General features: G+C 43.6%; 1 protein-coding gene across 3 annotated transcripts in view; it reads right to left on the reverse strand.

Annotated features, from left to right (window-relative positions):
* ACTN1 (actinin alpha 1) overlaps positions 1-14,863 on the reverse strand; it is a 133,859-nt gene that overhangs the window by 49,542 nt on the left and 69,454 nt on the right. For all 3 annotated transcript variants that reach the window (XM_054025119.1, XM_054025118.1, XM_054025117.1), the window contains exon 3: positions 14,139-14,258. In XM_054025119.1, coding sequence (XP_053881094.1) covers positions 14,139-14,258 — 120 coding nt within the window. The remainder of the gene's footprint in view (positions 1-14,138; positions 14,259-14,863) is intronic.

A 14,863-nucleotide genomic window follows, 5' to 3' on the forward strand; every position in this document is an offset into this window, starting at 1 on the left:
AAATGACTAGAAAGGTCTTTCTAATTTAAGACTTCTAAAGAAAAGGGTTAGATAAACCTGTTGTTTTGGGCCTAAGCTACTAGAGTGCTAATAAAAGAGCTGGCAGAGTTAGTTTTTGCCCCTGTGCAAACCCCTTGTGTAGCTGCCTCACACTGGTGCAAGCAAGGCTTGCATTGGTTGCAGCTGCTAACTCTCCTGATTTTATAGTGAGACCCACAATACTTGGCTTTTTTCTCATAGCCAGCTACTGGAGTCATGGGATTGAATGGGAATCTTGGCTTTCATTTTAAAGAAAGAGAAAAAAAAAAAAAAAAAAAAAAAAAAAAAGTAAGCCCTTGTGGTTTCAGCTAAAAGTTGGAAAGTATGATCTCTAAAGGTTCCAAAACCAGAAGGCAAATAAAGAGAACTCCAAATCTACTATTTTGGAAAGCTCATGATTTCAAGCCAATCTTGTGACTTTTGAACACATGAGGTTGGCAACATTGCTGTTATGACAATCCCTTGTAAAGTACAAGGATAAACCTCCTTGATGCAGTCCCGGTTTTGCAACATGAAGCATGTCTCCATAAGGGTTTGTACTGGTAGAGATTTCCCAATTTTCGACAAATCCTAAAACAGATATGCTGTTACATTCTCCTCCACCCTTCTTTCCCACACATCTCCCCACTCACAATACACTAATGGACTATGGTACTTTTACTATCCCAATCTGGAATGGAATCTTTGTAGTAGCAGACTCTCACTGCTCAAGAAAAATATGCATAGAACTTTTTGTTATAGCACAAAAGAGCATGACCATGTGTTGTATTCACATTCCTGACCAGTTTCCACAAGCAAGTTTGCCTGTCGCTAGATTTTCTTGCTAATTACATTCCTGTGGGGTTGTTTTAATTAGTTGGTTGTTTTTTCTGGGGGAAAGGAGGAACACAAGAATAGCCATACTGTGTCAGATCAATGGTCCAACTAGCCCAGTATCCTGTCTTCCGACAGTGGCCAATGGCAAATGCTTCAAAGGGCATGAATAGAAAAGGGCAGTCATCAAGTAATCCATCCTGTCATCCAGTCCCAGCATCTGGCAGTCAAAGGCCTAGGGACACCCAGAACATGGGGATAGCATCCCTGACCATCTTGGCTAATAGCCATTGATGGAACTATCCTCCATGAACTTATCGAATTCTTTTTTGAACCCAGTTATACTTTTGGCCTTCACAACATCCCCTGGCAATTGAATTCCACAAGCTGACTGTCCGTTCTGTGAAGAAGTACTTCCTTTTGTTTGTATTAATTTCATTGGGTGACCCCTGGTTCTTGTGTTATATGAAGGAGTAAATAACACTTCCTTATTCACTTTCTCCACACCAGTCATGATTTTATAGACCTCTATCATCCTCCCTCCCCCCCGTCATCTCTTTTCCAGGATTAAAAAGACTAGGCCTATTCATCTCTCCTCATATGGAAGTTGTTCTATACCCTTTTTCATTTTTGTTGCCCTTCTGTGTCTCCATTTCTAATATATCTTTTTTAAGATGTGGTGACCAGAACTACATGCAGTATTCCAAGTGTGGGCGTACTAAGGATTTATATAGAGGCATTATGATATTTTCTGTCTTATTATCTATCCCTTTCCTAATGATTCCTAATATTCTATTAGCTTTTCTGACTGCCGCTGCACATTGAGACGATGTTTTCAGAGAACTATCCACAATGACGCCACAATCTTTTTCTTGAGTGGTAACAGCCAAATTAGACTCCATCATTTTCTATGTATAGTTGGGATTATGTTTTCCAATGTGCATTACTTTGCAATTATCAGCACTGAATTTCATCTGATATTTGGGTACCCAGTCACCCAGTTTTGTGAGATCCCTTTGTAACTCTTTGCAGTCAGCTTGGGACTTAACTATCTATCTAATATATTAATTTTGTATCATCTGCAAACTTTGCCAGCTCACTATTTACTCCCTTTTTCCAGATAATTTATGAATATGTTGAACAGCACTGGTCCTACTATAGACCCCTGGAGGACACCACTATTTACCTCTCTCGGTTCTGAAAATAGACCATTGAGTCCTACCCTTTGTTTCCTGTCTTTTATCCAGTTACTGATCCATGAGAGGACCTTCCCTCTTATTAAATTTTTTAAATTAAATAAATAAATATATGGAGATATACTTATCTCATAGAACTGGAAGGGACCCTGAAAGGTTATTGAGTCCAGCCCCCTGCCTTCACTAGCAGGACCAAATACCGATTTTGCCCCAGATCCCCTGTAAGTGGCCCCCTCAAGGATTGAACTCACAACCCTTATATCATGACTGCTTAATTTGCTTAAGAGCCTTTGGTGAGGGACCTTCTCAAAGGCTTTCTGAAAGTCCAAGTACACAATATCTCCTTCTCATGTTTGTTGACCCCCTAAAAAGAATTTTAATAGATTGGTGGGGCATAGTTTGTTTGTTTGTGTATCTGATAATTCTGTTCTTTACTATAGTTTCAACCAATTTACCTGATACTGAAGTTAGGCTTATTGGCTTGTAATTGCCCGGATCACCTCTGGCATCACATTAGCTATCCTCCAGTCATCTAGTAAAGAAGCTTATTTAAGTGATAGATTACATACCACAGTTTGAGGAAAGAATCAAAAATAGGATACGAAATAGTTTACAGCAAATTTTTCCAGTCCTATGGTATTAGTATTTTGAAGAGCTCCAGAACACAGTCAATTTAAAGAAAAAAAAACCACACTTCCCTTTGAGTATTTTTGTACTTTTGTTACAAACGATGTCTGCAACCTGAGATGCCTGCAGTTCAGAAAGAATAAAGGAAAATAGCACTATTGTGTTCAGTTTGTTTATCTGGTACATCTGACAGCATTTTCTGTGGGTTTTTCCAAAGCAAGAGGAGAGAAACATTTGGAAAAAAACTAACTAAGATTGTAAAGATCACAGGAGTTGGCAGGAGGACACAAGGGAAGGTTTAAGCCCTGAAACTACTGCTAGCTTTTTATTTTAGTTGACTCCAGTTCAGTTTATGGCATTTTTTAATCCTAAAAGTGCTTTACAAACACTAACAAAATCAACCAATAACCTGAGGTAGGTAATTAATATCGCCATTTTAAAGACTTTCTGATACAATTTACATAATTGCTGCTCTGAGTAAAGAGCGGGCAGGCAGGCACCCTTCCCTTCTAGAGCCCAAGTACATCCTCCAGCACCTTGGGTACATGTTTTGCCAGCTTGCTGAAAGAAGTCAGTGGTCACACCTACTCCAATGAAGCTGTCTGACCCTAGCTCATTCACTCTCCTACAGCTGTGTTCCTATTGCCCAAGGTACACTGCAAGTTCATTCCACTATAGGATTCATGTGGGGCTCTCGGACTATCGCTGCTTCTAATATAGGGGAGCAAAGCTCACAGTGCAGCAGGGAGTTGCTGGTTCCACACTACAAAGAGAAAAAACAACGAGGAGTCCTTGTGGCACCATAGAGACTAACACATTTATTTGGGCATAAGCTTGCGTGGGCTAAAACCCACTTCATCAGATGAGAAACTTTGACACCACAGAAGTTACAAAGGAGTTAAATGTAACCAATTAGGGCAACCTCACACTGTTTAATTAAAGACTCTGGATGTTTGCTCCCCATCAGCCCAGCTAACATTGAACAGTTTGAGAGCAGTTTCTATGTGACATTATAGGGCTCATGATCAGATCAGAGAGTGCCTCCTGCTGTGGAACCAACTGCCCGATTATGCTTTGTAACGTTCTTCTGAGGTGTGAGCTCTACAAAAATTCTTTGCGCGCTTCCGCTAGTAACACCAAGCGGCTGTTCTAAACCGCAACCGCATGTTATTAATGTGACTTAAACTGATCTATCCCCATATTGAATGTGAGATTAAAACAGATGAGGTTTTGCTGCTAATGGCAGGAAATGTTTTGCACTAGTAAATGCGCTTCCATCTGACTCCCATTATTACAACATGCACTCTTAACAAGATATGCAAAAATTACAGCACCTCCATCCATTTGTTTGGCAGCCAATTAAGGGGCTGACAAATATTCGCTCTTCAGGAATAAGACTGGCTTGCTCTGGAGATCTGGAGTTTGAAATGCCATCACCCTTTTCATATGCATAATCCAAGAATCCTGACCCTCTAGATAATGTTCTAGGTACCATGCTCTCTTCTCCTCTCCTAACCTCAGTGGTAAGAAGCAGGGTCAAAAGAATTAATTTTCTCTCCTGGCCATTTGTGTGTGTCACTAGCTAGAGCACAGCCACTGGAAAAGCAGTTTGCCACTGTCTGGATAATTGGCAGGATAGGAGATGATATAATTAGGAAGTTAAATAGACACCACTCTGCTGACGAGTGTCCATCAACATGCCAGCATTGATCAAAATGAGGCACATTAAAGGCAATGAGCCCTGAGGTCACGCCCACGTTTTATTTATCTTAACTGGCCACAAATAAAATATAGAACAGCCTCCAAGCAGAGGTCTATAGGAGGCACACTACTACTGATGGACTGGGACAGATCAATACTTAGGACAGGTCACTGGGCATCAGCGATTTGGGAATACATGCCACACAGTCCTTTCACCTGCTCTCCCAGTTCCCCAGTTGCGGAGGGCAGGAGGTGGACATAAAGATAACCTTGTTTTGTAAATGCAGACATCTCCTCGCTTTCTCTTTCCCTTGCTCATGAACTGACACAAACCCTTACTCTGCTGTCTGTCATCCGCATGTCTGCGCTGTCCAGGATTTAAGCGGACATCTTGCTCAGATGGCACCTTTTATATTGTTGCACTCCTTGCGCTTGATTTGCATCTCTCTTACATGGAGGTAAATCAGGAGCAACTCCACTGAAGCCAGAGTTACACTGGGTTAAGCAAAAGAAGAATCAAGCCTCACATGTTTAAGAAATGGATTGTTTTCGGTCTACACTGGAGATGCAAGTACATTAATGCAAGTAGTGAGGAGTTAATGTTGGCCCTGTTGAGCTTGACTGAATCCTGATATCATCCCCAATGTGGACTCTATTACATCAAAGAAAGACCTCTGCAGAATGAGATTTTTAGTGTCAGATAGAGAATCATTTGGAAGCCACCCCTGGCTACAACACCCTTGACCCAGATTTTTACAGCTGTCCTGTATTGCAAGTGACCCGATCAGACTGCCTCCAATTAAATCATTTTTAAAGGTTAATAGTGATGCTTGAGATTAATAGTTGAAGATAGTTGTAAAAGCTGTGGTTAGGTTTCACTGGTTATTCTGTTTGCTTACAATGCATTTAATTCAGCTTGGATAAGGAAACACAGCCAGCTCTGTTATTGTTTATAAAGAAGTCAATTCCACTTTCTGGTTCACGTGCACCAGCACAATGCTACGTTTGGCTTGTAAATACCAGAGAATATTTGTTAGAATGTAAGAAAAAGAGCATGGAAAATATTACCATTGGCCTTGTGTCTGATAAAACCAAGACTGACACACCCCTTTCCCCCCCCGCCCCCCCGCGCTGATTCCCACCCTCAGGACTTCACCTCTGCACAGGGCTGGAAATAAGTACGGGGTGGGCTCAATCTCTAAACCTGTGCCTCCTCCTCCCCACCATGTGGGGCAGGAATCAGTGTAGGGTGGGCTCACTCTCAATGCTTGCTCCCTCCCACACCTAGCGCACCAGGCTAGGAATCAGTGTGGGGCTCAGCGCTCGCCAAAGAATATTTTCACCAGTCGCCCATACCTGACAGTTCCCTATGGATATTTTCCTAGGCTTGCTTTTTTGGAAGGGGGTGGGAAACAATTTTGTCTGTCTAATTTAATAAATAGGTCTAGACACATATGGGCAATAAACTACTGTTTAATTATTTTATATATATATATATATATATACACACACACACACACACATACACACACACACATACACACACACAGAGCGCACGCCCGCCCCTGGGTATCAGGTCCTTTGGATGCCACACTGCAGCCTTACTCTGAGATATGGGGGGAGGGGGGACGGGACTGTTTTAGGGTGAGAAATGCACTTACCTGGCCAAAGTTTTTCTCCCTTTTATAGTAAGTTACTCAGATAATTTCCTAGCTCAGTCCCACCTGTCTGAGGGGTTTATGGCTTATTTTCCCTGAACTGTGTTAGTAGTATTTTGACTGCCTCATTGGTTTTTATTTTCTAGTTTGCTGATGTGATGACTTTTTGAAGTCTTAATTTAGGCTATTAAAATACATGCACCAGAAAAGCTCATAATCCCTTCAGTGGGCAGAGTTACTGTCACACCAAGGACATTAACCGCAGAGGCCCTTTTTTAATGCTGATGTATATGCATTTCACTTAGCACCTAGACCACCTACATCTTCTTACTCCATGAATTGCAGCATAGGCGCTGACTCTGTGGCTGGAGCACCCACGGGGAAAATTTAGTGGGTGCTCTGCACCCACTGGCAGCCAAGCTCCCCTCTCCTCACCTCCTTCTTCCCCCCACTTCCCCCAGCGCGCCATGTTCCTGCTCCTCCCCTCCCTCCCGCCACCTAACAGCTGTTTGGCAGCGCTTAGGAGAGGGAGGGGGGACACGGCATACTTAGGGGAGGCAGCGGAGAAGAGGTGTGGCAGGGACTTGGGGGAAGAGGATGGAATGGGGGCGGGGCGAGGACTGTGCATGGGTGGGACGAGGCAGGGCAGGGGTGGGGAGGGGTCAAGCACCCACAGGGCAAAGGGGAAGTTGGCGCCTATGAACTGCAGTGGTTTGGGCTAAGCCTCACCACATATTCAATAGCAAAAACCTACTTTACTGTACTTTTCAGGTTGCTTGGTCTCCCCGTGCAGAATGCTGAGTTCAGCAAAACTCAAATTTCTGAAAACCAGGATAGGCACAGTTAAGGCAGCCCATTCAACCTTAACTCTATCCTCTTTCAGCAATGCCTTAACATACTCTGTTAACCAACACACACACACACACAACTCTACAGCTGCTGAAATGTACAAGCTCTTCACCTCCTTTTACAGCCCATTCACTCTGACCCACAGGATTCCAGCTAACATAAAAAGAAAAGGTTGCCCACACCACTGTCCCTGTGTTACCCTGGAGCTGGCAGTAGCCAATGGGAATTATTTGGATACACTACGGGTGCAGTCAGCATGCCTTAACTCTGCTCTTCTTGATTTTCAGAAGTTTGAGTGTTACTCAACTCAGCGTTCTGCAAGGGGACGACCTACCACCAAGCAACCTTAACTTGGCATTAACACAGGGCTTGTCTACACTTAAAATGCTACAGCGGCACTTCAGTGAAGGAACTACCTATGCCGTAATTCTCCCATTGACCTTGTGCCGTCTTCAGAACACCTCCCAAATCATGCTGCTGACCCATTCTATCAAATGCTCTCCCCCTATTCCCCCACCCTTCAGTCCCCAATATCCCGTTCCTCCCAGGAATCTTGCATGTGTCTATTTTTTCCCCAACACTTTGATTACATTCCCCCAATACAAAACTGCCACCATGACTCACAAAACTGTAACTGATGTCAGGTTGCTTCTACAATTCCTTTTATCTTAGGTGGGGGTCTGATTAACTTATCCTTAGATATATTAAATGAAGGGTGAGTTCACAGCCATCAAGAGGTCTGTGATTCATCCAGTAATTAGTGCCTTTCAGTTTAAGAGTACAAGGTAGCACAAGGAAACCTTTCTGGGGGAGCAGGGAGGTGGGGGCACCCAGCCTGTAACTTAGGAACCCATTGGTCAAATTACCCCAAATTTGGATCACTAACAATAAGCCCATGCCCCCATGAGGCACATCAAATTTCAAAGCAGTAAGAGTTACTTTTCAGATTTTACAGCACTTACAGGAGTAGAATTTAAAGCATATATATTGGCAGGAATTGAAACCCTCTAGCCATTTTTTGGTATTGGCACATGCACGCTGTAAAAATGGGCATTATCTGAAATAACACTCTCAATTCGGGTCACCCAAAGATTTTGAGAGAGCTATGTACTACCTTCGGTAAAACACCAACAGTTTGAGACCATTTTGACCCATAGCTTGTCGATAGTTTGATCACTAGCCCTGTGCAAAAACACATACCAATAAACTTTTTTAAAAATAGCTACTGGGGGGAGGGGCTTGTATCTCCAGAATCCCTGGCTCAAACGATTCCAAATTTGGGTCACTAATCCTATTCTGCATCCTCCTAAGGCACACAAACATTCAAAGAAATCTAACTAAGCATGTCAATTTTAGAGGTCTTAGGTCCACTTTTAAACAGATCTCAGGATGCAACCCTAAGTATAGCGGTGCTCCCTCACCACTATAAATAGTTATATTAGTGAGGCCTAGCTGAAATACACCTTCATGCTCATGCCGTGATCATTTAGGCTTGGTTATAGCTTGTGCTATTGTTAAAGAACATGGACCAGCTTTCTGAATAGAGATCAGCCAATCCTCAGTCCTAACTTTCAGCACCCCCTGCTACCTTAGTCCCAGCCTCCCCACAGATTCAGACACGGGCACATATAGACCAAGGAAAAATTTAAAGTTAGTACGCCAGCTAGTCCCACACTAGTTTTGAATTCATCTTTGTTTTCTGCACCTGCTTAACCTGAGGAGAGGCTCTGACAATCAGGGTTTCCACAGTCTTGTACCAGACAGTTTTAATCTGCACCACATTTCTTCAGAGTATCAGCAGGAACAGCTCTTTTGATTATCATAACCAAGGCCATTCCCTTGATGGCGTCAGTAGCCAGATATTGGTTGGGGCAGTAATTCGGCCAGCTGTAATCCTCACCCTATTGGTAAAGCAAACAAAATGGAACAAAGGCTACCTAGCTGCCAACCAGAAAGGGAGGAGGATGCAGATATCTTTCAAAGAAATAAGAGATTACGGAAGTGGCCCGACTAAAGAGGAAGGATGAATTGTGGCCAAGCCAATGGAGGAGGCAATGGAGGAGATCTGGGTGGGGCAGTTTTGGGAAACTGCCTATATGAACTTATGAATTCCTGTATGATTTTATGAACTCTATTTTCTTATACGTCTTCCACTAAAGATGGACACATTAGATTACATCATCCCTGTTGTGTTAAGGGGGCAGGGGGGGGGGGGGGGGAGGTGACACATCTAAGCATCTGTCCCTGAATTCAAGTGTCATTAAATACCATCAGTAATTGATTAACCTTGCCTTAACAGAACAATGGAGACTACTGGCCAAAGACTCTTCATTTGCTGATGACTCAACTTGCTGGCAGCTGCAGCTCAAAGGTCTGATCAGAGAATGGAAAAACCCCAGGGAAGAGACAAGGTGTTAGAATCTGCTATTAAAAGGAATCACTCTCACTAACAAGGAGAGACCAGAAGAGAAGACCTGGCAGGAGGAGTGGCGGGGGTGCAGAAGGATCCTGGATTCCCTTTGAGAAACACTAACACCCAAAGGACTCTCAGGAGGAAACTGAGGGCGGGACTTGAGTGCGTGTGTTTCTTATTCTTCCATAGATCTGTATATCTGTGTCATGTCTATGAGCAAAGTGTGTGGGCTTAGAGGTGCCTTTGCAAAGTCTCTGTGTTACTTGCTTTAACTGTCACAAAGTCCCCAAAGAGTGAAACTGTAAAGTAGAGTACACCTCTGCAGATGGAGTTCTGGAGCGGGTATGAGAGCTCTACTAGTCTTCCAGAATCCTTGGAAGACGGGTGCCATAAGAACAAAAACTCCCTTGAAGTGCAGGAGATTGACATTATACCCATTTTTACAGATTGCTAAAAACTAAGACAGATTAAGGCCACAGTTCTCAAAAATATATTCTTGTTTTGATTGCCTCCATTTTTGGCCACTCAGTTTTTAACCTCTAAGACCCAATTTTTGGAGCTAAGAACATAGGAACGGCCAGACTGGGTCAGACCAATGGTCCATCTAGCCCAGTATCCTGTCTTCTGACAGTGGCCAATGCCAGGTGGTTCAGAGGGAACGAACAGAACAGGGCCAGTGACCAATCCCTTGCAATCCAGTCCCAGCATCTGTCAGAGGTCTAGGGATACCTAGCCTAGAGCATGGGGTAGCATCCCTGATCATCTTGGCTAATAGCTACTGATGGACCTATCCTCAATGAACTTCTCTTTTTTTGACTCCAGTTACAGTTTTGGCCTTCACAACATCTCCTGGAAAGGAGTTCCACAGGTTGAATGTGTGTTGTGTAGAGAAATATTTTTTTCTTGTTTGTTTTAAACCTGCTGCCTATTCATTTCATTGGGTGACCCCAGGTCTTTGTCTTATGTGAAGGAATAAATAACACTTCCTTATTCTCTTTCTCCACACCAGTCATGATTTTATAGACCTCTATCATACTCCCCTACCTTAGTCATCTCTTTTCCAAGATGAATGGTCCCAATCTTTTTAATCTCTCCTCATACGGAAGCTGTTCTATGCCTTTCATCATTTTTGTTGCCCTTTCCTGAACCTTTCCCATTTCTAATGTCCTGGTTCAGCTTTTTGAGGGAGCTGCTGGTGCTCAGCACTTCTGGGGGTGGAGAACAAACACGCTTTTGACAACTCAAACTGAGCATCCACGTGACTGGACATTTGGGCTAAATAACTTTCCCAGTTCTGCAACAGGTTTGTTGCAGGGTCTTGGGCAATGTACCCAGGAGTCTGGCTTCTCGCCTTAGGAATTAAACCAGAGGGCATTACTTCATATAGCAAAATAGACAATAGAGCAACAAAAATGAAAAAATGGGGAAAACTAGAGAGAAAAATTGTTTCCCCCCCCCCATCAAGTAAAGAAGAAATGGATCATTCATTTTCTAACATAATAAAAAAGTAAACATTAAGAATCTGAATAAATAAGTAAAACTATATACTTGCTTAAATAAATGTGTATCTTCCTGACTAGCAAAAAGAAGCACCAAATTTAGTGTAAAGGCTGTATTAAGTGGCAAACCAATGCCTTTTAATTGTTACCAACCAATGAGAATCAGCCTCTCTTTAGGAAAATAACAAAAGTACAAATGCAAAACACAATTACAACTGATTATTTAAATCAAAAACAACAAGGAGTCTGGTGGCACCTTAAAGACTAACAGATTTATTTGGGCATAAGCTTTCGTGGGTAAAAACCTCACTTCTTTGGATGCATAGAGTGAAAGTTACAGATGCAGGCATTATATACTGACACATGGAGAGCAGGGAGTTACTTCACAAGTGGAGAACCAGTGTTCACAGGGCCAATTCAATCAGGGTGGATGTAGTCCACTCCCAATAATAGATGAGGAGGTGTTAATTCCAGGAGAGGAAAAGCTGCTTCTGTAATGAGCCAGCCACTCCCAGTCCCTATTCAAGCCCAGATTAAATTTGCAAATGAACTTTAGTTCTGCTGTTTCTCTTTGAAGTCTGTTTCTGAAGTTTTTTTGTTCAATGACAGTGACTTTTAAATCTGTAACAGAATGACCAGGGAGATTGAAGTGTTCACTTACTGGCTCACGTATGTTACCATTCCTGATGTCCGATTTGTGTGGAATCACTGAGGAATACCAAAAGAAACTACACCATCTGCTCAAGAAATTCCCAGCTACAGTACGGGAACAAATCTACATGGACACCCCCCCTAGAATCCCAACCAGGGGTATTCTATCTGTTACCCAAGATCCATAAACCTGGAAACCCTGGACGCCCCATCATCTCAGGCATTGGCACTCTTACAGCAGGATTATCTGGCTATTTGGACTCTCTCCTCAGACCCTACACTACCAGCACTCCCAGCTATCTTCGAGACACCATTGACTTCCTGAGGAAATTACAATGCATTGGTGTTCTTCCTGAAAACACCATCCTGGCCACCATGGATGTAGAAGCACTTTACACCAATATTCCACATGAGGATGGACTACAAGCTGTCAGGAACAGTATCCCTGATGAGGCCACAGCACGCCTGGTGGCTGAGCTTTGTAACTTTGTCCTCACCCACAACCACGTCAGATTTGGGGACAACTTATACCTTCAAGTCAGTGGCACTGCTATGGGTACCCGCATGGCCCCACAGCATGCCAACATTTTTATGGCTGACTTAGAACAACGCTTCCTCAGCTCTTGTCCCCTAGTGCCCCTCCTCTACTTGCGCTACATTGATGACATCATCATCATCATCTGGACCCACGGAAAGGAGGCCCTTGAAGAATTTCACCTGGACTTCAACAATTTTCACCCCACCATCAACCTCAGCCTGGACCAGTCCACACAAGAGATCCACTTCCTGGACACTACAGTGCAAATAAGCGACGGTCACATAAACACCACCCTATACCGGAAACCTACTGACCGCTATACGTACTTACATGCCTCCAGCTTCCATCCAAGACACATCACACGATCTATTGTCTACAGCCAAGCCCTAAGATACAACCGAATTTGCTCCAACCCCTCAGACAGAGACAAACACCTACAAGATCTTTATCAAGCATTCGTAAAACTACAATACGCACCTGGGGAAGTGAGGAAACGGATTGACAGAGCAAGACGGGTACCCAGAAATCACCTACTACAGGACAGGCCCAACAAGGACAATAACAGAACACCACTGGCCATCACATACAGCCCCCAGCTAAAACCTCTCCACTGCATTATCCACGATCTACAACCTATCCTGGATAATGATCCCTCACTCTCACAGACCTTGGGAGGCAGGCCAGTCCTCGCTTACAGACAACCCCCCAACCTGAAGCAAATACTCACCAGCAACTACACACCACACCACAGAAACACCAACCCAGGAACCTATCCCTGTAGCAAACCTCGTTGCCTACTCTGTCCCCATATCTACTCTGGCGACACCATCAGAGGACCCAACCACATCAGCCACACCATCAAGGGCTCATTCACCTGCACGTCCACTAATGTTATATATGCAATCATGTGCCAGCAATGCCCCTCTGCCATGTACATTGGCCAAACCGGACAGTCCCTCCGCAAAAGAATAAATGGACACAAATCGGACATCAGGAATGGTAACATACATAAGCCAGTAAGTGAACACTTCAATCTCCCTGGTCATTCTATTACAGATTTAAAAGTCACTATCATCGAACAAAAAACTTCAGAAACAGACTTCAAAGAGAAACAACAGAACTAAAATTCATTTGCAAATTTAACACCATTAATCTGGGCTTGAATAGGGACTGGGAGTGGCTGGCTCATTACAGAAGCAGCTTTTCCTCTCCTGGAATTGACACCTCCTCATCTATTATTGGGAGTGGACTACATCCACCCTGATTGAATTGGCCCTGTCAGCACTGGTTCTCCACTTGCAAAGTAACTCCATGTGTCAGTATATAATGCCTGCATCTGTAACTTTCACTCTATGCATCCGAAGAAGTGAGGTTTTTACCCACGAAAGCTTATGCCCAAATAAATCTGTTAGTCTTTAAGGTGCCACCAGACTCCTTGTTGTTTTTGTAGATACAGACTAACACGGCTACCCCCTGATATTTAAATTAAGGTTTCCTGCTCGCTGATTTAAATCATGATTAAAATTGGTGATTAAAAAAAAATTCACTCCACTCTGGCCTCTGCATAACCTCACCACCATTAGACCAAGCCCCTTCTCCACAGACCGTACCGTCTAAAACAGCTTCCTTGTCTCTTCACTTCTTCAAATCTCAGCTGAAGGACTCTTTTCTCCCACTTCTTAATCTTGCTCCCCTTGTTAACTCCATATACCAAATATGCATGGAACAGTTTTATTTTATACAACATCTTTCATACATGAAATATTTATAGCCTCTGTAAACATTGCCACTGAGTCAGAGCAGGAGAGTCAGAATAAGTGTATGAAGAAACTGGCAAGAAAAGCACAGACCCCTCAACGCTGGAGCCACATTGGCAAGTGGGATTTCAATCTTCATCAAGGGGCCCAAAATGTTTCTTCCCCCCCCCGTCCCCCACCCTTGCCTTACACAGAGAGGCATGAGCTAGGTTATAAACAAGGCTATAGAGTAATTGGGGGGAGGAAGGGGTGCGCAGGGGAGAGAATGTGGTGTGGAGTGGGGGAAATAGCATATTTAAGACTGGGTCTAAAACTGAGAGAACTGCCAGTTCACCCACCATCACCACCTGCCCCCCTCTAGATTTTGAGCATTAGAGGCATGTATTGGCTCCCTTACCTTCTGCTCCAATAGACACCAGCTTCACTCCTTTGCTAGCGATGAAATCCAGGGCCTTGTTCACATTGGAGATTTTGTGCACTCGCATTTTGCCTCTTTCAGGCTTAGCCAAACGTTCACCTAGCCAGAAAGGGGGGGAAGAAAATATAAAACAAATTTGGAACTGCTCCATTCCACTTTCCCCACCAAAAGCCCAAGTAGGCAGATCTAATAAGATAATCCCAACACTTGATCCAAGTCACACATTTTCTTGCCCTCAGCAGTGAAGATACAGCACACGATCTATTTGGTCACTTCCTGGGGATTCTAATAATTGATGCACTTTGCTGACCCCTCCCCACAACAAAATCACAGCAAATACAAAGAGCACCCTTGAAGAGACTGAGGGGAGGGGAGTATTACCATTACCACACCTCAGGCAGTCATTGGACTAGGCCACTCCCCAAAACCTTTGATGCATGTTCTGGAGAACCTATCAACCATACATTACAGTTACTGGTCTGTGCCCCAGAACTTGCTTCCCTATGTACCAGGTCAGGATCTGAACTCCGGGAAGGACAAGGCAATCTCTCATGAAACCTCTCTGCCATGGAACTCACTGCTGCCAAAGATCAGATGAGCCCAAGCCTCGCCTTTTTTAGGACACGGTGTGAGACTCATCTTTTTGCAGGCTCTGTGCAGCTAGGTGCTAAATGACCACGTCTGCATACGCCAGGAAGGAAAAA

Source organism: Malaclemys terrapin, chromosome 4 (assembly GCF_027887155.1).
Source record: "Malaclemys terrapin pileata isolate rMalTer1 chromosome 4, rMalTer1.hap1, whole genome shotgun sequence".
Lineage (NCBI taxonomy): Eukaryota > Metazoa > Chordata > Testudines > Emydidae > Malaclemys > Malaclemys terrapin.